The sequence below is a fragment of the Scardinius erythrophthalmus genome (genome assembly GCF_964197995.2).
Source record: "Scardinius erythrophthalmus genome assembly, chromosome: 4".
Lineage (NCBI taxonomy): Eukaryota > Metazoa > Chordata > Actinopteri > Cypriniformes > Leuciscidae > Scardinius > Scardinius erythrophthalmus.
In genome coordinates, this window is record NC_138224.1 from 47,149,605 (window position 1) to 47,175,848 (window position 26,244).

Here is a 26,244-nt window from a genome sequence, read left to right on the forward strand (position 1 = left end):
AGTTAATTCTTTAAAACACATGATTGCTTTACTGTAAGTGTTGTATGAAACACTTAGGTTAAAAGGTTGTAGATGCTAAGAATTCTAGGCCATGTATCTTGTGTAAACTGGAATAACTGTTTACTGGAATTGCATAGCAATTTCAAGTTGCATGTGTGACTATGTTGAATTTGTTTGTCTCCTTAGTGGAAACTCTGCTATTTTTCCATATAGCTGCAGTAAAACCACGCAAAGGAGCATAGAATTGCCATGTGGCCACAATGGTAATCACAATTTGCATTAACCATGAAAATGCTTTCCTCACAACAGGATTCAGTAACTCTGAATTTTGCACTTTTATCATGCTCATTTAACTGAAACATTGGTGTGGAAAGATTTTGAGCCAAATCACACCTCATACCCACATTCTCAGACTGGCTCCCTGTTACAACAACAGGACCAAATTTGCATCACAATTGTAAAACCTCCTCACCTTTGTTTTGGGGCATGATGAATTTACACATAGCCACAGCTAAATGCAGCCACATAATTTGATCTTCACACAAAGTCAAATCTGCATCTATCTGATTCTGCCTCACAAAATTAACGCATACAATGTTATTTAAGTCTTTACATCTAGACTGAATTATAACTGAATTGCATCCAGTAATTGTTTTTGTTTTTCTTTGGATTTACTTTATCACTTAAGTAATCATTTGTCTCACCAAGTTAAATTTTAAATTGTATGTCAGTACTTCTCATTTTTACCCAAGTACAAATATTTGTATTCTCATTAATGCATTTGAAACGATTTCTGCTTATTTGTATTTTGTCCATTTTACTTGCAACAATGTTTATGGACATTAATTCAATTGAATCTCTGTGTTTGGTTACACTGAATATTTTGCTGATACTCTTCATTTAAACCAGCATTTGTTGTTTTGTTATAATGCAATTTATTTAAATGTTTCCAGAAACAGCATAAGAGCTTGTGAGATCTTCTTTTATTCTCTCTTGACCATATTTTTAAGTACATCAATTTAAGGGCTTTTTGCCAGAGACTAATTTTAATCTGACCATATCAAACCTCTGACCAATGACAAATGCCATGTGTCTGCTTTTGCTGTTTGTTGTTATGCTCTTTTAAGACCACAGGATCCCTGCAACCAAAGTTCACATTCTGTGTCCTGCCTCAGAAAGAGGAACCAGTGTTTGCTCACAGATTCAGTGCCTGTTCTTGTGGAGGTGTGAAGTGTTCGATGGATGAATTGCATTTCTATGAACGGTGCAACACCATTTGATGGAGCCTCCTCATGCAGGGCTGAAGGAGAACAAAGACTGAACATTAACCAACCGAGATTGCAACAAGCTTGGACGAAAAGTCTGAAGATACAACTACACGCAACAGAAAGCATGTCTTTATGGATTGTGTCACCTTTGGACTCCATGTGTGTGGCCAACGGTGCCAAGGGGGGAAATTGTAGGATTGAAAATAATCCAAGATATTTTAAATGAACAAAGATATTTGCTTGACTGTTTTTCTACCCCCTCTTTCTACCACAATGACCATTTGGAGTTCCTAAGGCACAGAGGGGCTGATAGTGATCTAGGCATGCAAGCCAAATGTTTGTACTTTGGGGGTCAATGAATTGTCACACCTTTAGTACAGTGGTGGAAGTGTAATTATCTGATTGGTCAGTTTGAATGTCTCACAGTTGGGTTTTAGTCACATGGTCAAGGAAAGGATAAAAGAAGATTGTAACTGTTGCTCTGTCTCTTTGATGCTCTGGCTATCTTCTCTTCCTCTCTCTCTCTCTCTCTCTCTCTCTCTCTCTCTCTATCTCTCTCTCTCTCTCTCTCTCAGGTAACATTTTTCATATATGCTGGGTACAATTAATAATATAAGTTATCATCATCTCATACATATATTTTGTAACTATTTTAGGTGTAACCATAACCATAATTTGTCATTAAACCTTTTCAATTGCAACTAATGTGCTAACTAGTTTTGATTCGGATTTGACTTTGAAGTGCTACATATTGCAATACAATATCATCACTATCTATAGCAACGCTCTCCCACAAATATCAAGCTATTGTAACTGCACTTATTTCCGTCGTTGGTATAAGTGGCAGTGGGTGGTTATAGACAAGAAATGTGCAGTTTTCTACCATCTTGCCAATGACGTTTCTTTAGTCATTCGGCAGTTCTTGCAGCTTGAACCACTGCAGGAATTCCACCCTTACAAAACTACATATACCCTTTAAAAAAAATAATCTAGCAGTTGTTTAGCAGGGTCTGTGTAACCTGTTCTGAGATGGTTTTATTATAATATACTGTATATCGTTATCGCAAGAGGCTGCAATGTATATCACAATATATATTTTAGGCCATATCGCCCATCCCTAATTGATAGCCTATAGTAGTTGATAATAACATAGGCCTACCTAATGTTGCCTACGGACGGTAACAGTACAGAAGTAACCTTTTACAGTCTATGAGTAGAACAGCTTTCTCAAGCAGTTTGTGATGCATTTTGGAAACAGGAGATGAGCCCCTGGTCTAATGCGCCACCTGGCTTGAGAAACCCGTTCTCAAAGACTTAGCCTACTTTTATAGTCATTATTTGGGTAGCACACATATTCTGAATGCCTTCGGCAGAATTCAAATGAGCCATTTTAATCTAGATTAATTTCAAAATTAATCTAGATTAATCTAGATTAAAAAAATTAATCTATGGCCACCTCTAATGATTTTACAAACAAGTCAATTTCTTTTGTCTTTTCATGCCATCAAAATGTCATTAAAATATTTGTTTCACAATTCTATATTTGTTGACAATTTAATTTCAAATTAAATTTCAAATTATGTACAGTGAATAAGGACTCATTCTAAAGTTAAAACCAAAATGATTATTTCATGTGATTATGTCACGGGGTGACAAATAAGCCCGGGACTATCCCTGCTAGAGAAATGTCCCCGCTGAGATTTGGGAAGTGAAACACCGTCCCAAAGCCTGGGTGAGTGCCTGTCGCTATGGTAACCTAGTGGCGGATTGACAGCAGGTGTGGGTAATTTGCGCTGAGCGTTTGAATGGGGCCACACTAGCTCATGAGAGTATAAAAAGTCAGAGGAAGAGAAAGTGGGGGTGGTTCTTCCCCGCGGGGGTTGTGAGAGAGACAGACGCGCAGCACGTGAGCGGCCGTGGCCGCGGTCGCGGCGGGAGGCCGCGGGAGAGAGAGGCACGAGCAGAGGGGGACACGACGAGAATGAGAGGTGGGGCGCGCAGCACGGGAGCGGCCGTGGCCGCGGGAGAGAGAGGACGAGAGAGAGACAGACTAGAGAGACAGATGAGAGAGCCAGAGAGAACTTCGGCTGGAATGCGGGCGGAGGCCTTGGTGCACTGTGGGTCTGTTGAGTTGCAGTTTTATTGTGGAAATGAGCACGAGTGAAACCTTACAGTGTGTGGTGGAAATGTGAGTGTGGGAATTGTTTCTGCTGTTCACTCGCAATCACAGCTGTCTATTCCTCCCTCTGTCTGAGTCCAGTGAAGAGCCTGCTAATGCTGTGAGTTACACGTGTCTATTCCTCCCTCTGTCTGAGTCCAGTGAAGAGCCTGCTAATGCTGTGAGTTACACGTGTCTATTCCTCCCTCTGTCTGAGTCCAGTGAAGAGCCTGCTAATGCTGTGAGTTACACGTGTCTGTTCCTCCCTCTGTCTGAGTCCAGTGAAGAGCCTGCTAATGCTGTGAGTTACACGTGTCTATTCCTCCCTCTGTCTGAGTCCAGTGAAGAGCCTGCTAATGCTGTGAGTTACACGTGTCTATTCCTCCCTCTGTCTGAGTCCAGTGAAGAGCCTGCTAATGCTGTGAGTTACACGTGTCTGTTCCTCCCTCTGTCTGAGTCCAGTGAAGAGCCGGCTAATGCTTGAAGAGCCGGCTAATGCTTGAAGAGCCTGTTAATGCTGGAAGAGCCTGCTAATGCTTGAAGAGCCTGTTAATGCTGGAAGAGCCTGCTAATGCTGTGAGTTACACGTGTCTGTTCCTCCCTCTGTCTGAGTCCAGTGAAGAGCCTGCTAATGCTTGAAGAGCCTGCTAATGCTTGAAGAGCCTGCTAATGCTGGAAGAGCCTGCTAATGCTGTGAGTTACACGTGTCTATTCCTCCCTCTGTCTGAGTCCAGTGAAGAGCCGGCTAATGCTTGAAGAGCCGGCTAATGCTTGAAGAGCCTGTTAATGCTGGAAGAGCCTGCTAATGCTTGAAGAGCTGGCTAATGCTTGAAGAGCCTGTTAATGCTGGAAGAGCCTGCTAATGCTGTGAGTTACACGTGCCTGTTCCTCCCTCTGTCTGAGTCCAGTGAAGAGCCTGCTAATGCTTGAAGAGCCTGCTAATGCTTGAAGAGCCTGCTAATGCTTGAAGAGCCTGCTAATGCTGGAAGAGCCTGCTAATGCTGTGAGTTACACGTGTCTATTCCTCCCTCTGTCTGAGTCCAGTGAAGAGCCGGCTAATGCTTGAAGAGCCGGCTAATGCTTGAAGAGCCGGCTAATGCTTGAAGAGCCTGTTAATGCTGGAAGAGCCTGCTAATGCTTGAAGAGCTGGCTAATGCTTGAAGAGCCTGTTAATGCTGGAAGAGCCTGCTAATGCTGTGAGTTACACGTGTCTGTTCCTCCCTCTGTCTGAGTCCAGTGAAGAGCCTGCTAATGCTGGAAGAGCCTGCTAATGCTGTGAGTTACACGTGTCTGTTCCTCCCTCTGTCTGAGTCCAGTGAAGAGCCTGCTAATGCTTGAAGAGCCTGCTAATGCTTGAAGAGCCTGCTAATGCTGGAAGAGCCTGCTAATGCTGTGAGTTACACGTGTCTATTCCTCCCTCTGTCTGAGTCCAGTGAAGAGCCTGCTAATGCTTGAAGAGCCTGCTAATGCTGAAAGAGCCTGCTAATGCTGGAAGAGCCTGCTAATGCTGTGAGTTACACGTGTCTATTCCTCCCTCTGTCTGAGTCCAGTGAAGAGCCGGCTAATGCTTGAAGAGCCGGCTAATGCTTGAAGAGCCGGCTAATGCTTGAAGAGCCGGCTAATGCTTGAAGAGCCGGCTAATGCTTGAAGAGCCTGTTAATGCTGGAAGAGCCTGCTAATGCTTGAAGAGCCGGCTAATGCTTGAAGAGCCTGCTAATGCTGGAAGAGCCTGCTAATGCTGTGAGTTACACGTGTCTGTTCCTCCCTCTGTCTGAGTCCAGTGAAGAGCCTGCTAATGCTTGAAGAGCCGGCTGATGCTTGAAGAGCCTGCTAATGCTGTGAGTTACACGTTTCTATTCCTCTCTCTGTCTGAGTCCAGTGAAGAGCCTGCTAATGCTGTGCTGAGAAACGCGAAGAGAACGCTGAAGAGAATGCGGAAGCTTCTCTCGCGCTGGATATTTTTTTAGTAAGTTTGGTCTCCCTCACTGCGCGCGGCGGGTCTTTCTCGAAAATAAGCATTTCAGCGTAAAAAACACCATACAGCTGATAATACAGTATATGTCGCTGTGTGTCATCCACACAAATCACGAAAGAAAAAACTGAAACAAATAGCTTTTGTTCCTTCAAAGATACAACATGCCTTGCTGAATTTACCTCACAATAAAACGAGGTGGGTCGCGAATTAAAGAGCAATGTATCTGCTTAATTGAAATTGTTTGTGGAAAACCTTTAAATACAATCAATAAAACTACAATATATAATTTAATAAGATATAGGGCCTACTGCACATAGGCTATGGACTTTTGGAGATTTTGAGATTAAACCTTAAAATAACTTTGCCTTTGCCTGCTCATCAGGCTGGCTCCGACACTCTCCATATGAAAGACGGAACATTAACACCTCTGTCCTGCACCCCCACGATAAAGCAACTATTGCCCCCCCCCCCCCCCCCCCCCCCCCCACAGGCTAGCTGAGTTTGCAAAACAAAACAAAGAGTTTGCCACTTGTTGTGCCAAACACTTTATTATAAACTTCAATATTTAATTCAAAACAATCTCAAAACGCTTTGAGACATTTTGAAAAGCCGTGGATGCATTACTGCCACTGGAACCATGAACGCAACAGAATACTGGTTCTGATTTTATTGTTTGTCGTTTAAACGTCATATATATAAATTATTATAGGCTACAGAAGTAAAGTCATTGTATAATATTTGTTCCTTAGTGTAAAATGGAAATGCATGGCGATTTTATTTTGTAAATAGGCTATAAGCAAAAAAATATGTTTTAGAAGACAAATCTCTCTGCATCAACAATAGAGTAAAATGCATTAATAGGCTAATATAAAAACACCAGTAGTCCAAGTTAGCTCGGGATTCGAACCCGTGTCATCTAAATGATCGTAACGTACGTTCAACCACTCGGCCACTACTCACTCTTTGCGACATGGCCTAACGTTCCAGTGTGTGTTCGCTCACACGAGCGAGAAGCGCTCTTCATTCAAATGAATGCGTTTGTCGAATTCGACATGCCAGAATAAAACCGGGCTTTAGAACAATGCATAGCGCCACTCGTCGTGGTGTGCCAAAAAATTACAATAATTTAGTTTAATTTATTTCAGTGTTAATGTTTGAGTTAAAAAAAATCCTCTACAAATTAAATTAACCCAAAGTCGGCTATAAGAGTCCTTTAGGCTATACGTAAAAAAGCAAAGGGCTTACAGTCTTAACATTTAGGCTACTTTGCTTAAATTCGATACATTTATTTTCAGTAGGGCCCAATACATTTGTAGGGATGTAATTTCAGTATGCTTTACCAACGCTATGTATTCAATTAAAGTTCCAAGAGGTCTGGTCTATATATTTCCCAGCTGACACTAATATGCAAGTGCACAGCAAAAATCACAACTTGTGCTTGCTGCGAACGCAACTTATTTAAGGTGTCTCAACTTTACACAGTCTACCCTACAGTGTGAATTCGTTACAAGGTTTCATTTAATTACATTAACGTGCAGCAATTTGTACAAATAGAGTCTATAGGCCTATACTGTTGTAGCCATTAAATAATCTCATTTAGTATCATATTTGTTAAAATATTATAATGTTGTTTTTTCAATCTATGTTGAATATGAAAAGTGAACAGCGCGAGTAAGATAAGATGCATTATATCGAGAGATGGATATGGAGTGGGTCAGACATGATTTTGACCACTTCATTAAGTTTTGTTTAGTAGAAAACCTTTTTTTAAAGTGAATTTCGTTTTCTATAAATTGTATCTTAATTTTAATAATTTTTTCATTACCCAATTGTCTGGATTCAATAAGTAAGAGAAGCAAACAGACACTAATCATAGAGGCGCCCGCGAGGTCACTTGCATTGCACGTCAGCTGGAGCGCATCTCATCCTCCTAACTTAACGAAACTCAACGTATGCCTCACACAGACATGATAAATACATCAAATACACAAAGCTTGAAATGTCTTCAAACGAAATAATTCAAAACGAAAAAGAAAAAGGCTACTCTCTGATTATGTCTTTGTGCATTTCTCTCTAGGTGCGTTCACTACAAATATGGCGATCGTCAACTTCATCTTTGCAGTCGACACTGTCAGAAAACACTAGTTTATTGATAAAAATCATATGAAGACAAGGCATATATTAAGTTATTTTAGCTGTTATGAGAAAAATAAATCTAACGAAACCTAAAATCTAAATCTAATAAAAAAAAAAAATATATATATATATATTAACGCCAATTTAACATGCCAGAATAAAACCTGATTTTTGAACAATGCGTAACGCCACTCGGCCTGGTGTGCCAAAACACTACATTTTAAACTTCAATGTTTAATTTAAAACAATCTCAAAACGCGTTGTGAAATTTTTTTAAAGCAGTAGCCTAGCCTATATACATTAAGGGCATTGAAACCAGGATCTTAACTAAAACGTGTTCCGCGTAATCTCTCAAAAATTATGCCACACTACTCATGTAATTTTTTTTTTTAAGGACTGCTTTTGAAATCACTATAAATTACTGTGCAATTGTATCGCTCACGAGAGCTCTTCGTTTATCTAATTCCTCAATAGAATAGTAAAAATTCAGCTCATTGCTCCTAATATCGTCTCTATTTTTAACTTTTGATTCTATTTTTTCAGCTGTAAAATTGATTCTATCTTTGGTTCTTTTCTGTTGTAGCCTAATAGGCCTATTTATATATATGAAAAATATGCCTATTAGGCTTAGGGTTTTATATTTAACCCACTTACATTTTAAAATACGGCAATTGCTGCTGTTTTGCACAATGTCCCTTTGCGCCACCTGGCGGTCATTTCGGGAACGACTTTGAAATGCGGCTGGTTTATTTTCGCCGCGGTAATTTTGCCGCGGCGGCTGGCGCGGCGGTAATAGGCATTCTGGTTGTCCACCATCTGTAGGTACGTGGACTTTGCAGGCACACAGTCTTCCACAAGGAAACCCTTATCCACCATTACAGCCATTGTTTGTCTTTAGAAGAGACACAATACACTGACGGCGCCTTCATAGAGAGATGACACAAAGGTTACAGCATCCCAATCAACCCTTTGAAAGTGCAGTGAGATTTGTAGTTGGAGAATACCTCGCTCTGAAGGAGAAAAGAGTTTGGTGTTTGGCAGCTGTGCATACAGCCTATTATGAAACTGTCTGATCTTTTACAGTTTTTTTGTATTGCTTTGCCACAATTTTCACACGCAAGTTTTACATTTTCAAAACTCTTCGTACTAATATCACAACAGATCATCAGAAGTGTGTGTGTGTGTGTTATTAGTGAGTGTGTTTGTGAGTGTGAGTGTGAGTGTATGTGTGCGTGAGAAAGAAAGAGTGAGTGTGGAAGAGAATTTGTGGGCATGCGTGTGTGTGAGTGTGCGTGTGTGTTTGTAAGTTTGTGTATGAGAGTTTGTGTGTGCACGAGAGTGTGAGTGAATGTGTGAGTGTGCGTGCGTGTGTGTGTGTGTGTGTGTGTAGACGTACATTTGTGTAGTCCTGCTGTAATCCAGATCTCTCCTCCATGATCCACACTACAAAACACACATAATGACAGTTAATCAGTAAACACACACACACACACACTTTCTCTCTCTCACTCACTCACTCACACTCTCTCTCTCTGTCTCACACACACACTCACACTCTCTCTCTCTGTCACTCACACACACACACACACACACACACACACACACACACTCTCTCTCTCTCTCTGTCACACACACACACACACACACACACACACACACACACACACACACACACTCTCTTTCTCTCTCACACACTCTCTCTCTCTCTCTCACACACACACGCACACACAAACACAGGTTTGTTTGTGTACATCAGTGACTTTAATTGTCTTTATATGAGGTTGATGATTCACACACACACACACACACACACACACACACACACACACACACACACACACACACACACACACACACACAGGTTTGTCTTTATATCAGGTTAATGATTGACACACATCAGTTCAGGGCTGTAGGCGATTAATCATCATTTAGTTTAAATTACGATTTCTCCATGCGTCTGAAAGTTGTGTTGCTGTTAGTTTGTGCCTAAATGTGTGTTTTTCCACTTTTGATGTGATTTCTACACTCTAGTTTTCAATGAATAGAAAAATTCCATCAAATTGGATTGATTACCATATGAATTATATGTCAGGATTATTCACTCATGTGAGCCACACGAATACAGACCTGCCAACCTGTCGCATTCTGACCTCAAAGTACGATTCGTCACTTTGAACTACGCAAACACCTGGTGACGCCTCTGTTCACGCACAGTCCAAAAAGACTAAGGGACTGTTTGTTATTTATTTAAGGGGCCACCGGAGGAGTTTTGAGATCTGTTGTCAAAAAAGACATGACCCTCCCTTCGCCAGCAATAATTTTTTCTATGACCCTCCAAAATGATTGTGAAAAAAGGCATGACCCTCCCCGATAATTTGTTGATTAGCCTAATTCTGTACTGGTTTGCGCTTGGCAAAGATGTTCAGATAGCCATTGTTTGTTTGTTTTTTAAACCATAAACTCTTGCTTTCTCATCTGGCTGTAACGATAGACCAAACCTACGATTCGGTTCGTATCACGATTTTTTATTTTAGATTTGAAAAAAAAATCATGTTTTCGGTGCTGATGCGGTGTGACGCGTTCAACATGTGGGTGGCGCTGCCAATAAAGCATCTAAAAGCTGTCACAAAGAACCAGCAAAAGTAATGATTATTGTCATATATAGCTAGACATTTTAATTGTTTTTAATAAACAAGTGTTTTCTGTGTCTACTGCAAAGATGAAGTTGACGATGCGTCGCGATCTTCTCAGAACGCGCCAGAGAGAAATGCACATTTCATAAGGAGAAAGCAGTCTGTTTTCCTTCGTTTTGAATTGTTCTGTTTAAAAGTAGACATTTCAAGCTTTCTATATATTTCTCAGGTCTGTGAGGCAAGCAGCTTACCTTACGCTGAGTTTCGGTTCATTTATGAGACAAGATTCCAGTTCACTCGCCCGCGCCTCTGTGTCATGATTATCTATTTTCTGCTATATTTAGACTACTTCTTATTTATTACATCCAGATGAAACATTGATTAAAATTAATAAAAAACCGAAATTCACTTTAAAGAGGCTTTGTGCTTTCTGTTTGAGGTCTCTGTGCAATTTTTAAAAGTCGCTTCAGAGCAGTCATGTCCGTGCGTAATGGAGAACTGTCACGCCCATAACATTTTTTTTTTTTTTCACATAAATGCAAACACGAAAAATAAAATAAAAATAATATAAAATTAAATTTTCTGTGGAGGCCGATCTTTATTCATCCGGTGGGTATATATATTTTGGTGTGCACAGTGTAATTTATAGAATTACTAAAAAATATTTTGCCACCTAAAAGTTAAAGATTTTTTTGTGTCACGTCACATGAGTATTTCCCTCATATTAAATATAAAACGCATGTGTAGACTGATATTTTTCTAATGTCTTGACTCCTTTCAGACGTTTCAAATAAATGCATTTTCTGAGAATTTTTATTTTAAGTTTTGACTGCAAATGTCACGTCCATTCACTGGAATCGCCCAATTTTAACGAATTTATCCTCAAATAGTTTTTGTGGTGTAGGTCTATGTATTTTATGTTAACTTAAATAATAGCCTACTAATAGTGATTTAAAGATGTGGTAGCGCTGCGAAGATCGCGAGTCGTCAACTTCATCTGTCTAGCCGACACTGACATAAAAAATAACTGTTTTATTAGTAAACAATTAAAATGTCTCCTGCTATATTGAACATATTTGCCTGTTCCTTACAAAACACTGACAGTGGGATTTTGGACCGTTTTTTTTTTTTTTTTTTTTTTTTTTTGAGCAGCTGCGGACAAATTATTTCGACACACACACAATATTGATAAACAGGATTTTTTTGTTGCTTTTTTAATACAATAAAAATTTCATTTAATTTATTGTTTAATAAAATTATAAGCCTATTATTTTTAGTTTATTAACAGCAACAACAGCTGTAAAGATGAAGTTGACGATCGCCATCTCCGTAGTAGTGAACACGCCTAGAGAGAAATGCACATCATTACATAACCAGAGAGTAGCCTATTTCTTTTCGTTTTAAATTGTTAAAAAGACATGTCAAGTTTTTTTAAGATATATTTCATGTAGGCTATGTGAGGCATATGCTGAGTTTCGTTAAGTTAGGATGAGATGCGCTCCTGTTTACGAGCAGTGCAAGTGACCACGCGGGCGCCTCTATGATTGTGTTGTCTGCTATATTTGGTATTTGGCAATTGGTTGATAAAAAATAATAATATTAAAATGAAGATAAAATTTATACAAAACGAAATTCACTTAAAAAAATTGTTTTCTGCAAAACAAAACTTAATTAAGTGGTCAAAATCATGTCTGACCCGCTCCATGTCTCTCGATATTGCGTATACTCGTGTGTGCGGTTCACTTTTCATAATCAACATAGATGAAAAAATAACATTATTATATTTTAACAAAAATGAAACTAAATGAGCTTATGTAATGGTAACAACACAGTAGGCCTACAGACTCTGTATTTGTACAAATTGCTGCACATTCATTTTATTCTGAATTTTGCACACACAAGTTGAAAGGCATTTGTTTGTGCATGCATGTAAAACATATCTGCAACATTTATCAAGTTCACTGATAATTATGCGTGCATTTATTAATTAGGCTATTATCTTAATGAATAATGTAACAAGGACGAAGCATGTAAACTGTTTGTTTAGAATTTGGATCGATCATCGCAAATAGATCCGAATGAAGAAACGTACAAAACCATAGGCTATAGAAAATGGGTGGGCCCGGACCTAAATGCCCACCCGGGCCCAATGGTAGCGCCGCGGCTGGTGGTAGCCCTACATCTAACACATCGTGGAAACAAAATAAGAATGGAAACTAAAATATGCAGTATCGCCCTACATCGCACATTCTATCAGCAGTTCTGGCGCCTCAGTCCCAATACTCGACGTACGTTAACATTACATGTTAATGCAGCGGTAGAGTTACACTCACAGGACACTGTGCACTTAACAAAAGTTAATTATTTGCTCGTGCTTTAAAGCTTTGCCGGGTTAACATTTCTTTGGCATTCTGTTCTGACATGGTGTACTTTTTCTAAGCGCGAACTGAAGCGCAGTTAGCGCACACTGTCAAACAGCGCCAAACTGGATTTTTGTTGGATCAGACCCATCTGATATCGAAGGGGGGCTGATAACGCGAGAGCAACATGGAGCTAAATGGAAAAAAATAGCACCAAACAAGCCACTTTGAAATGTTGCTGTTTTAATGAATATAAAAGTTGGGTGACCCTCCCCCTAGACTAAAAAAAGTTGGATGACCCTCCCCTCAACTAAGAATAAAAAGACATGACCCTCCCCTATTTTCCTCCGGTGGCCCCTTCCATAAATACCGAACGGTCCCTAATAGGGATGACGAGAATATTATGTGCCGTTGATAACATACTCTTAAAGAGAGAATTATTTTGGATATATACGTTAAATACTTTAGCTCCTAGAGGCCTCAACGAAGAATTTGACATCAGACCTTTTTTAGGGTAATGTGTTAGTTGTTCTGGTACTCTGAAACTCTCTGTTGTTTGTCTACATTTTTCCAAAAGTACCAGTGCTTCGCCTTCTGAGAAAATAGTTCCCAGTATTTAAACATTTAAAAAATGGCTGTGTCTCATAGTGTTGTCACGATTCTAGAATTTCTAACTTCAATACATTACCTTGAATATCGATATTCGATACCATTTTCGATACCACAGAGAAAAAAACTGCCACAATATTAAGTTTTTTTATTTATTTAAAGCTAAATATAACAAGTCTAGAACATGACAATGAGGTATATTTTACATGAACAAAAACTGTCCTGAGGTAGTGCATAAATGCTGGTTAATACATTAACGTTGCTTATTTGATTAACAGATTTAAATGCAAACGTGCGTGCATCAAACGCGAAAACAATGCTCACGGGGTCGAAATGAAGTCAAGCACCTTAATTTATATAGTGCATTTAACAATACAGATTGTTTCAAAGCACTTAACAGTATCAAATTGGAGGATAGAGTGTCAGTAATGTATATTAAACATTCAATTTTCAGTTAAAGGCATTTCATGATTGAATTCAGAGATGTAATTGTCTAGCTCAGTTTAGTTTAATTAGTATCTGTGTAATCAAATTGATGATAATCGCTAATGAACGCAAATTGCAGAATTAAATCATTTTTTGAATAAAGTTAAATAAGCACAAGTTAATTTACATTTGACCACAGTTAAAATAAAAAAAACGAGACAACACACACTCATATCAACAACGATACTAGGCCATCTTGGTTAATGTTTCTGAAATGTTAAAATGAGAAGAATTACCAACCTCTCGAAATGATTTATATAGATCCGGGCGTCGGTCTTTCAGGTGCTTTGCTATATTAGGTCCAGATCACACTAACGCGTTTTTTTCAGGTCGAAAACGCAAGGCACACAGCACTCATCACACAGAACGAGCAGTGCGCTGCGTTTTTTGTGCTGCTAAGCAACCACTGAAACAGCTGTCCTGTCAGTCAAGTAAACATCAAGTCAGCCTTTTATTAACTTTATTTACTTTCTGTTAACCCTCTGAGGTCGGCAAACGTGCCGGCGCGTTTTGCCGTATTTTCTTCACATTGTAGCACTATAAACTTAAATTTCTCCGTCATTTATGGTCATACAGAAAAAAGAAATATAAAAAAATAATCTGTGATATTTTTACTTTTGTAGGTGTCCACTTACAGTCAAATCAAAACATTGTGCTTTTGTAAAATAAAGAAAATAAACAGGGTGTGTCTTTTTTTTCTTGAGCACGTCTATAAACTGAAACAAAACTCAGCGAATACTTGTCACACATTTATGAGCCATATACCTTTATAAACATTTAAGTGTGTACTTTTAAATGATCGGACTCAAACTGAAAACAAATATTCTCTGTTTAAGTAATTTGTATAAAGTCAACAAGATGTCCAGCTTCTCAAACGCTTCCTAATTATTTTTTAATTTGAACACGCCCACGCGCGCAAAAGAGATTCACATGCAAATCTCCACATGGAACGCGAATGCGCTCGTTACCTCAAAAACAAAGCACCAAAAAACTTCACAAGTCTCTGCTTTTCGTCGAGTTTGAAAGACGCGCCGTGAGCTTACATTGGAATTACCTCAGAAGAAGAAGAACGCGATTTGAAGACAAGAAAGATGTAAGGTAAGAAATTCTTACATGTTAGTTTGTTATTGTTGCATAAATTTCACATTGCAGTTGAACTGTTGCTAGATATATGGTGAATATTATAACATTTAGACCCGTGTTTACTGTTACTGTGTTTGTGGATATCTGCTCAAATGTAGATATGTATATGGTAAGTTAACCATAATGTTTTATATTTGAGCGCGATCGCGTTTGAATGTTATCATATTTGGATCGCGATCGCGTTTGAAAAGCACCAAACGGCTTCATGTTTTTACTATTATCTCATTTCATATCATCATAACGAATGGAAACATTAGAAGTAACATGATAATCAATATATTTTTCTCTAGCTTATTTGTTACTGAAATATTTTGGAAGATTTATAGGCTGATATGGTTATTGTTATTATTATTTTATGCAGCACTGTGCATAGCCTATGCCTACAAGGCACAACAAACCTGGTGTTCATTATATTATATATTGTTGGAAACATTTATGTGTGTGTATTCTGTGAATTTTAAAAAGCAATTTTAACCAGAAAAATCTCAAATTTATTCCGAAAATCGTGCAGGCCTATAGTTTCTCTTGATATCAGATTGTTCACTTTTTTTTTCTTTTTCTTTCAGGGCCCAGATGCCACTCCTGCTAACTTCAACATTCACGTGAGTTTGTACATGAACATGGTAAAGTGAAAATCCAAAACCTTGGAAATGAAAGGTATGTACAATGTTTTTAGGAATGGCACAAAGGTCTCTGTCTTTGGATAACTGTTTTCAATGAGTGCTTTTTTGTCATTTGTTTTGTATCTTTGGATTATGTTGTGTTGTAAATAAATCCAAAAAATCTAAAAAATCTAAAAGCCATTCTTTTTTAAATCTCCTCATTCTTTACGCAAGGTTGCTCAGAATGATAGGGGCCTGATAGCTCCTAATAGGGCCGTTAGGGGAGGTTCTTTGTCTTTCTCAGGTGTCAAAAGCTTACATATTAATGAGCTCCCGCATAAAACTTTTTCACACAAAACACGTCGTAACATTTTTAAATCAATATATTGTCTTATCTGAATGAGCAGTCAGGGTGATTTTCACATAGTTTTGGAGCAAATATTCTAGGCTATGTCATACAATTTTCAAAAGTCTTGTGAAGAATCAGTATGGGTTTCATGACCTTATTTCAGTGACCTTATTTCATGACCTTATTTCAGAAAATACAAAAAAAAATTTTTTTTTTTTGTATTTTCACAAACCACGCATAAATGTCATTATCTCAAAACTACAAACTTTTACATACATGCTGCTGATATATTATTGTAGCAGAGTTTGTGCTGAATACATTGTAATTAGACTTTAGCCATGAAAATGTCACAAGTAACAGAAATAAGCACATATGTCAGAGCATGTCAGAACACCTCCAGGACCCAGAAAACAGCTCAGACCTCAGAGGGTTAACATTGTGGTAGTTACGGTTTGTTAAATTGTTAAGCTCCTGGTAACCCGCGAGAGCACAAGTTTATCCTCCATCATCACACTCTCCGGGAGTTCAAGCAACTAGCTTTCATCACTAACGGAAGGCCCGCGAGGCGCATAAACAGGTGTGCAGAATGCTTGCTGGAAATCAATTGAAAATAGGCGCCTCTCATTGCAAAAAACACGTCAAGTTTGATCGGCCCCATTCACTTCACTTTTGCTATTTAACCAGAGCGAATTAGACGAGTGCGCGTGTGGTGTTCAACGCGCCTTTGGAGAGAAGTGAAAGTGAAAGCTCGGCTAGTATCGATACTTCGGGAAATTAGTATTGGTTCGGATATTTCAGTATCGATATTTATCGAAATATCTATATTTTTGACAACACTAGTGTCTCATATGACCTTGTAATTTGTACACACTGTGACTATACAAATCACAACATGTAAATAGGAAAATGTTGGCGTTATTTTGTCACTTATTGGGATTAGTATGCTAGCTGTAGCCATTTACATACAATCTTTGTGCAAAGCTAGGCTAGCGGTGGGTGCGTCAAACAGACTTGCAGCACGCACGGAGATGAAAAAGGTATGTATGGACTTATATAACTCTGGGGGATACGGTGAATAAGCTAAAGTCCTAAAAAGTCGGCGTGTTCCTTTAATTCTAGGGGTCTCAGTATCATCAAGGACCTTTATGATAAAGGATTATTTTTATCCTTTATCCTTTATCCTTTAGAATCCTTTAGAATCAGAATTGTCAGAAATGTTTGATCTTCCTAAAATGCATATTTTTAGCTTCTTTTAGATCAGACGTTTTGTACAAAATCAGTGTCCCCAGTTTTCTAATCTTCCTCCTGATTATAAAATGGACACCCTTCTTTCTCTTAGTTAGACAGAAAAGGGCTAATCTCTGTAATTAATAGATTGATTAAATCTTGACCCCTCTATTTGACTCAAAAATACTTGGGAACAAGAGCAGTTTGATGCAAAGCAAGATTCTTCATAGAATACACTACACCAATGCCAGACTACACTATTTCACTACACTATTGGCCAGGAGGCTCATTCTCTTTAAGTGGAAACATGCATGCCCTCCTTCATATGATAGATGGATAAACTTATATTGCATTGTATTTTATTATTTTGTACACTTATTGTATTTTTTAACTATTACACTTATAGTATTTTTATTGTTATATGTGTTGTATGTGTAGTGTGGTTGTACTTGGAGCATTGATGGCAGAGGAGAAAAAAGCTGAGCTGTGGTTCATTTAATTTTTATATATACAAGATGTTGTATCTGCTCAAAATGCCAATTAATATATTTTGAAATAAGAAAAGTTGGGTATGTGCACATGCGTCACCCACTAACACAGGCCCCCTTTCAGACATACTTCATAAGTTGCAAAACTATTTTACTGATGAAATCACAGAGCAGAGGTGACAACAAATTTCTGTGCACTTGTATGAGTGTGTGTGTGTGTACTTTGTTTTTATGGGAGAGCGGGATAAAGTGAATAATTTTGTAGGAAAATCATAGAAATGGTTTATGATTAATATCCTGTTGTTTGTTATATTTTCTTTGTCTTAGTGGGTTTTGGTTGTTTTGCTGTAGGCTGTCAGGACCTCTGAAATAAATGAAATCATTTTGCAAAGTGATATGGAACTGTAATGCAGTCAGTACTTGCCTAGAACTACTTTACCTGTGCGTTTACTGTAAATGATTGCACACCTTATAATATTCGTCAGCCAATCAGTATGAAGCATTAAACAGCATAACTAGAGCTAAATCTCTGTAAATTCTCAATAAGAACTTTTGTAAATGTAGTAATGTGAGTAATACGTGAAGATTTAAATGCTGTGTTTGGAGTTGTTTAATCAAGTCTCCATGCTCTACATACTTGAGTTTATCCAGTCTGTAGTTTGGATCCTCCAGTTTATCAGTGAGCAGCTTGACTCCTGAATCTCCTGGGTGATTGTAGCTCAGATCCAGCTCTCTCAGGTGTGAGGGGTTTGAACTCAGAGCTGAAGACACATAACCACAGCCTTCCTCTGTCACCATACAGCCAGACAATCTACAAAGACATACAGCAACAGTCCACATGACATTAGTTTGGCAATCAGGTGTTACTATCACACACTGATCTTGGCTGCGTTTCCCTAAAACAATCTAAGAATAAATTACATTGTTTTGAACTGAAAATATATAATTTACATTTAGACAAGAAACATTAATAGTCATTCAAATAACAGTGAATGTGTGCATATTTTAAAATAAATTATTATTTGCAAGTATTTCAAATGCATTAATTTACAATGAATTATAGTTGCTAATAAATTCTTAATTTCCCTTCAATATCTGTAAAAAAAAAAAAAATTCAAATCTGATTATTGAACTTTTAGAATAATACCAGGATACATATACAGGATATTAGTGAAAAATATATGAAGCTCATAACATCTCTCAGCAAATCATCAAACGATGGAGGGAGATTTTGTTTCCAGAGCAGAAGAATCTGCCGTCTAGCTAATCATGTTGAGAAGGCAAAAGCCGTTGCAGCATTTCCAGACAAGCCAGTGACATTTGGAGAACGTCCAAAAAGTTCAACCAAAGGGCAAGGCTCAATCTGTCTCTTTGTCACTGAAGAAAAACTATTAAAGATTGATAGCCAAAAAGAAGTTAAAGATGGACATAACGCAAAACATATGTAATATATCAGCAGGGGCCTGATGGCAACTATCACAGAGAGGATCAACACCAGGCTTAATTTCTGCCAACCTCACTCCAGTAGTCCAGTAAATTTAATGAATACATTTTAATTGGATAAGACTTTGACGAGCACAAATAGAAGAGGTATGAACACGGGACATGATCTGGTTCCAAGTCTCATCATCAAATGTGAGGCATAGATCCGACTCCCACAGTTGTCTAATAAAATATAGTGAGGATGTGGAGTGTAATGGAAATTTTACATTTAGATGTGTTTTTACTTTCAGATGTGTGCAACTTGTGTTAACGTTGAACATGTATTTTTACTCATAAGCATTTAAAGAAATATAATCATATAAGCTTGCAGGAACAAAATGTTCTGGGTAGCAAAGAGACTGAGTACTCAAGTGACCTATTGTACTTCAAGTGTGAAAAGTATGTGCGCAGCTTTGATCAAATTAAAGATAGGCAAAATGTGTGAAAATGAAGCAGCTAATAACAGGAAACTTTTGCAGACATGGTATATTTTTGCAGACATGGTATTGTCCTGTCTAGATAGAATTTATGTTAGAAGAGATCTTGAACAAAGACGTTGCCTTTTAAGGTAAACCAAGGCGATCTTTTGAGACAGACCAGGAAGTGTTAAGAGTATATAAGCTGGGCAAAAAGGAGAAGTCGGCGCGCTTCTCTTATCAGACTCTGACTGATGGGTGAACAGCCTTTCTTGCAAGAAATAAAGATCTTTATAACTTTTGAAATTTCCAGCTGTCTTCCAATTATTATTTAAAGTCGTTAAAGATTTTCCACGACAAATGGCGACGAGGAGGATGGGATGCAGTAAACCGACGATCGGCGTGACTGAGGGGAACAATTGACCATCCCGAGAGTCCATACTCTGCGGCTCAATATCCTCAAATCTTAAGGAGAGAGAATTGTGCTACTCATCACGACGACCGAGGTGAATGCACTCCTAGAACTGAACTCACAAGGTCATCAAAAGACGGTGAGAGAAAATTATTTACGTAGTAAATAAGAAAATTATTTGCGTATTGAATATTTTTCCTAAAAGGGTCAGGAGTTTGGAATAAGTCTAAAAGTAATTTAAAAACAGAGTTTGAGAATAAGCCTGAAAGTAATTTCTCAAAGGTGTTAATTGTTTTCCCAAAAGGGCCAGAGTTTGAGAATAAGTTGAGTAAGCCGGATAGTAATTTCTCAAACACCAGACATGTGCTTTGCTTGTTTGAAATAAGCCTGATGGTAATTTTCGAACATTACAGAGGCACTCGTTTGGGAAAGACCTACATCGACGGATGCAGGCATTTTTGAAAGTCCTATATTGACGAATATAGGCAGGTGCGTGGTGGCCACGCTGGGGGGAAGAATTAACACAGTGAATATAGTACGTGGTGACCACGTGGGGAGAAAATTTTAAATACGCAAATACAAATACTGCTGAGTAAAATTAGTGCAAAAATGGGTAATGTTAATGATAAAGAGTTGGAGACAGTGGATTTCTCAAAAGGGAACGTGGTAACATCATAGGATACCACAGTTAATTAAATTGTACTGATTTAATGTGTTTTTAATGTCTGAGTGTAAGCCATCTGCAAAAGACAAAGGAAAATTGGACAAAAAGCAAGTCCAAAAAGAAAGGAAAAAGATAATTATGACTTTGATTGTCGAATTATAAATTTATGGTTAAATTAGGCAATTTCCAGACAAAGAAACTCCGTAATTAAACATGAATAATTGCCTGATTTAACTGTAGTATCTGGAAAATGGACAACCTCCAGAAGTGCCACAGGGCATCTGGTAAAGGAACCATAAACAGCAGATTTGTCTTGTCAGATTGGTGATCGCTCATTTTCTCATGCTTTTCTTGTGACTAATACCTGTCCTTGTAATCTTCTGGGAAGAGATTTGATGTGTAAACTAAAGCTGAATTTGTATAGTGATGACAGTGGCCTCACTGCTGATATGAGCATGGTGCGAATGCCAACTGAAATATTATATGTTTTTGAATGGAGCACTCCTCAGTGTGGTCTGCAAAACAAAGCCACACATAGGATGCCTCCTGACCATGATTTCATGGAAGAAAGTGATTTGCATTGCACATGTCATGTTAGCAGTTGAGCCAGATTAGATTTTTGCTGAAAAATGGTCTGAACTAGAGATTGAGGAACTGAAATCCTCGAAAACCTACTTTGGTCAGATAAATGATGTGCTGTAAAGGTGCTGTGACTCACTAAAAGATTGGTGGCCAACCACTGATAAAAATGTGTGGCAATCTGAGAGCACAGGGTTTTACAAACAGTCACTAAGAAAAAATATTAAGGGAATCAGAACTGTTGAAGTGATGTGTGATAGAACAATGGCAAAAAGATGAAGAAATTGATAAAATTATAAATCATAATAATAGGAATATGCATTCTGTGATAATTAGGAAATTTTGAGTCATAAATAAACTTTTATGAGTTAGACTTTAATTATGTATTTATGTAGATGAGATATATAATACCGAGCAACAGGTGTTCTTAAAGTGATGAATAAATAGTACTATATGAATTGCAGATGTTTAAATTTTATACTTTCTATATGAGGGATCGTCTAGAATTTGTATCCCGTTATCCCTGGGAGACAGTGTGGAAAGATGTTTTTGATCCATGACATTCTAAGAGTCAATGGTTTATGTTAACTGGGATAATTGTTCTGCATTGTGCATAGTATGATAATGAAATTGAGTGTCCAATTTAAATATAAATTGTGATGTGAACAAGCACATAACAGACATCTTAGAGTCATATTATTTTGGTTTCTTGTAAAAGAGAAAAGACAAATAATTATTTTGGTTTACATTATACACTGTATTAATTAGAGGAGTTTTTCAGTTTTTTCCTGCGTCTTTGCAAAGAAGAAGTGCTTGCTTTTTTCCGCAATGAAGGACTAAGCTTTTTAATAAATTGAGGAATTGCTGTGTTATAAACTAGAAGAGACTATTGGAAATTAAGCTGTTTAATTTGATTTTATGCGGTTCTCTGAGTGTTCAAGATTTCAGACAGCTGCCTTGAAAAGTGGGATGACTGCAGAAAAATAAAAGAGGAAGTGGGGCCTGAAGCCACTCTCCTAAAAGAGGAAGTTGTCACTTCTAAGAGGGGTCAGATTGGGAGACTGAGACAGTGCAAAGGTGATAATTCACTTGAGACTTTTCCTAAAGACAATTTTGCCATGCATTATGAAATTTTGTGGCAGGATGGATTAACCCCCTGAGGTCGGCTGTCGCGCCGGCGCGATAGGCTCGTTTTTTTCCGTATGAGTGCAAAAAAAAAATAAAAAAAAATATTAATTTTTATCTTATATGCTTGTGTTATACATCAATCGATCCTGTTTAGTGTGTATTTTTTTTGTGTATGCTCATAATAAAAACAAAGTGTTGTGCTTTTTGCCAAATAAAGAAAAATAAACATGATGCGAGTTCTGCCTACTCTCCGTCAGTGAAGTCAATTCTGAAACGCGTCCGAAAATGAACTGTAACTCAGCGAATACTCAGTCAAACAGGCATACAGTCACACAGGCATGAAGCTTGAATTTTCTTCTTTTAAATGAAGTAATTTTTATAAAAAACAAATATTCACAGTTTATGTAATATGTATGCAAAGAGAGAGATGTCAGTCTTCTCATCTCAGCTAATTAAGTTTTAATGTGCTCCGCCCACGGAGAGCGCGCGCTATTCAAACGCAAATGTGAGGCGATCCAAACAAACCTGTGAAACGCCCACATCAGCTGGATAACACACACCGCGAGTTCACTTTCAGACTTATGTACTTTACGATGCTGTGAGGAATACTACTATCTTGATAATAATCCTGCAAAAATTTACCTCAGAAGTTCTGGAAGTATCATTTCGAGGAGCAAACGGATCCCGCTGAGGAATTAGGTCAGTTCTGTTTGCTTTGTTCTAATCTGAATGAATGAACGCACAGATGCGTGCTGTTGTGGAGCTACTACAGCTGGCAAAAATACTGTTTAAATATGAATTGCGTTTCTGTGTATGAATGAATGAACGAACGAACGCACAGATGCGTGCTGTTGTGGAGCTACTACAGCTGGCAAAAATACTGTTTAAATAATATGAATCGCGTTTGAATGAATGAACGCACAGATGCGTGCTGTTGTGGAGCTACTACAGCTGGCAAAAATACTGTTTAAATAATATGAATCGCGTTTGAATGAATGAACGCAAAGATGCGTGCTGTTGTGGAGCTACTACAGCTGGCAAAAATACTGTTTAAATATGAATTGCGTTTCTGTGTATGAATGAATGAACGAACGAACGCACAGATGCGCGCTGTTGTGGAGCTACTACAGCTGGCAAAAATACTGTTTTAATATGAATCGCGAATACAAAGAAAGATTACACTGGAAATATTGTTACAATTTTAAATGTTGTTGTAATTGTATAACCTTAATTGTATATATATATATATATATATATATATATATATATATATATATATATATATATATATATATATATATATAAAAATATATATATAAGGATAGATGTAAACAAAATCTTAAAAGGTCATTTTAAGCCTTCTCTTTAAATAATTTTATTATGCTTTATTAGTGACACATTTGGGAAGAGAATATATTCCAAATCTGAAAATACAGTATGAGAACAATTAACTGCACAATTACTAGAAATGTTTACCTTGGATATTGTACAATTTGCAAGCAAAATTTGTGGAAAAAAACAACAAACCAGTTATATATTGTCCTTGCATTTTTGTGGCTCATTCACACACCTGAATGAAAGGCTCATTACGTATGCAGCCTCATTATGCGGGCCCCATTGACTCCACAGGTGTGAATCACGCCCACCCGCATATGGCCTTTCCAAACAAAAAGTGTTTTACAAGATTTAAATCAATGTATTGTGTTATGTGAATGATTAGGCAGGATGATTTTCACATAATTTTGAAGAAAAAATTCTAGGCAACGTCATCTATTAGTCAAAAGTCTTATTTACATATATTTAGAATGTGTTTTATGGCCTTATTTCAGAAACTTTAGTTTTTTGTTTTTGAAAAAACCATGCATAAACATTATTCTATCAAAAATACAAACATGTACATGCAAGTTGTTCACATATTATGGTAGCCCTGTTTGTGCTAAATAGAGTGAATTTACACCTTTGCCATTAATATGTTTATAAGCAACTGAAAAAAGCACAAATGTCAGGGCATGTCAGAACATCTCAAGGACCCCAAAAACCCCTCAGACCCCAGAGGGTTAAAAGTCAGACCGAGGAGAGTGCCAACAGCCTGACGATCCAATGTATCAATCTGAAGTTCAACTGAATGACAATCCACACAGAAAGACAATCAGCCTTGTGGACTAGGTGCTGCCTTTCCAATGATCACTACAGAGACCGTTTCAAATTTAGTTATTATTTAACTTGATTGTTTTTGATTATCCACTGGTTTCAGCAATTCGTCATTCTTCTCTGTTTAAACTAACTCTTTGAATCTGCTTTCAATAGGTACCAGTCAGTAGCAGCCCTTCTGCAGGAAGTTCAATAGCGGAAGTTAACATTCAGTTAAAACTGAGGCTGGATATGGCATTGAGAGTTATGTAAAAGCATTAATGGGTTATTGACATTGCAGAATTCTTTGGAGAAGAGAAATACAATATAGGCCAAAAGGCTTCTAAAGAGAAATTATGACTAGAAAAGCAAAAAAAATTGGTCACTCCATTTCATTTGGTAGTTTTTAGATTTAATAGAAACAATGTTTTCAATGATTCTAAACTTTTGAAATCACATGCTGTCATCACCAGGGGTACGAGATAGAAATGTTTTTTATTTTTGTCTAGGGATCAAAGATTGTGTGAAGATTTCCAAATCTTCTTTTAAATAGCTTATGAGCAACAACAAAACGTTTGAAAAATTTCAATTGTGCAAAGAATGACAAATTGCATTTGAGAAATTAAAACGGATTCTCTCAACTGCAATTGTAGGTCTATACGATTATTTTAAAGTGTTTAATCTATTTGATTGTGAAAAGTTAGGTTTACGTTCACTGTGTAAACTCAGACATATGATGACTGCATCGGACAATTGAGAATTGATATCGTAACGTTCAGACACTGTCGCAAGGGGAATGCCACAGTGTGTCTACGTTCAGTAGTTTCTGTCGTCGTCGAACTTTGTTACCGTTCATATTTGGTGGTATTCCACTCCTAATAAATATATGTTCCCCATTCAGTTCATAAACTGCTAAGGCAGACATGAATGAATGAATGAATGAATGAATCTCTGGCCAGAGAGGGGTGTGTGGAGTGTGTGAAAGTGAGTGTGTGAATTATGGTGTTCAGAGACATAAATGATGTCAATCAAAACAGCTGTATCTAAACAGATAAAATATGACCCAACAGGGAAGAAAATATTCCCAATAAAATAACAACCATGGATGAATTTGGCTAACTATTGTGGTATGGGTTATTGTTATGGCAGAAATAAACAATGCCACACCTGAGCAGCGTATAACTTTGGGAAGGCAGAGCTTGGCCGTGGGCCAAGTTATAACAAAATATAACGTAGATATAATCTCGCTAGCTAACCACAAAATGTTAGCCGGAGTAAGAACCAATCAAAGCTCGTGTTGTTACCTTGTCAACTTGAGTTGGCCAATCACGTCATTATTTGATCCGGTGCCCAAAGACCCGGATGTGAACTGAAGTCGCGGGCGCGGCGGCCGGTCATGGCCAGTTCTCCGTTGGACGTAACTTCTCCGTTTTTTGGCTACAGTGTATGGCTGCACGGTAGGTAACTGGCTCTAGCATTATCCGAAACATTGTAAAAAGTCTGAATGTATGGGTCTTGGCATATGTACGCCGTCAAAATAGCTACCGCTATCAGTATTTGTACAACTAATGTAAGCCAAGTACCGAATGCTACACACGTGGGTAATGTTAAGCTATTTGTCGTTTTAAATGTAGTATACAAGTTGGCTAGCGTTAGCATCTGAAGTAACTTAGTATGGTAGGATCAGCTTTTTGTGTCTTGTGTTTTTAGTGTCAGTTATGTATAGATTCTTTCTGCATGAGGTATCCAACTGGTAGGAGATGGAGGAGCTCTTTTTGGGAGGCTTGGGCCATCTGATGCAGAACGCAAAACCCGAACCTTGGATGCAGTGTCATCACTGACTTCCTCTGGCAGCAGTTGGGCTTTATCTTCATTGTTATGGGACACCAGGTAGGGGACAGAACAAAGGGGACAAATAATGTGTTTATCAAAGTTTGTTACTTTTAATCTAGTAATCTCACTGTTTAGATATGGAAGAAAGCATGTAATGTCTTTGTTT

At 37.9% G+C, this 26,244-nt stretch overlaps 1 protein-coding gene and 1 long non-coding RNA gene across 2 annotated transcripts in view; one reads left to right on the top strand and one right to left on the bottom strand.

Moving 5' to 3' along the window:
* LOC308689647 overlaps window positions 1-26,244 on the top strand; it is a 1,235,845-nt gene that overhangs the window by 371,287 nt on the left and 838,314 nt on the right. The window lies entirely within an intron of this gene.
* LOC308689646 (NACHT, LRR and PYD domains-containing protein 3-like) overlaps window positions 1-26,244 on the bottom strand; it is a gene marked incomplete at its 3' end in the record, with an annotated part of 208,992 nt that overhangs the window by 75,948 nt on the left and 106,800 nt on the right. The window contains exons 7-8 of the mRNA XM_081363476.1: window positions 18,072-18,245; window positions 8,934-8,980 (exon numbers count right to left, since the gene is read on the bottom strand). Of these exons, the coding sequence (XP_081219602.1) occupies window positions 8,934-8,980; window positions 18,072-18,245 (221 nt within the window). The remainder of the gene's footprint in view (window positions 1-8,933; window positions 8,981-18,071; window positions 18,246-26,244) is intronic.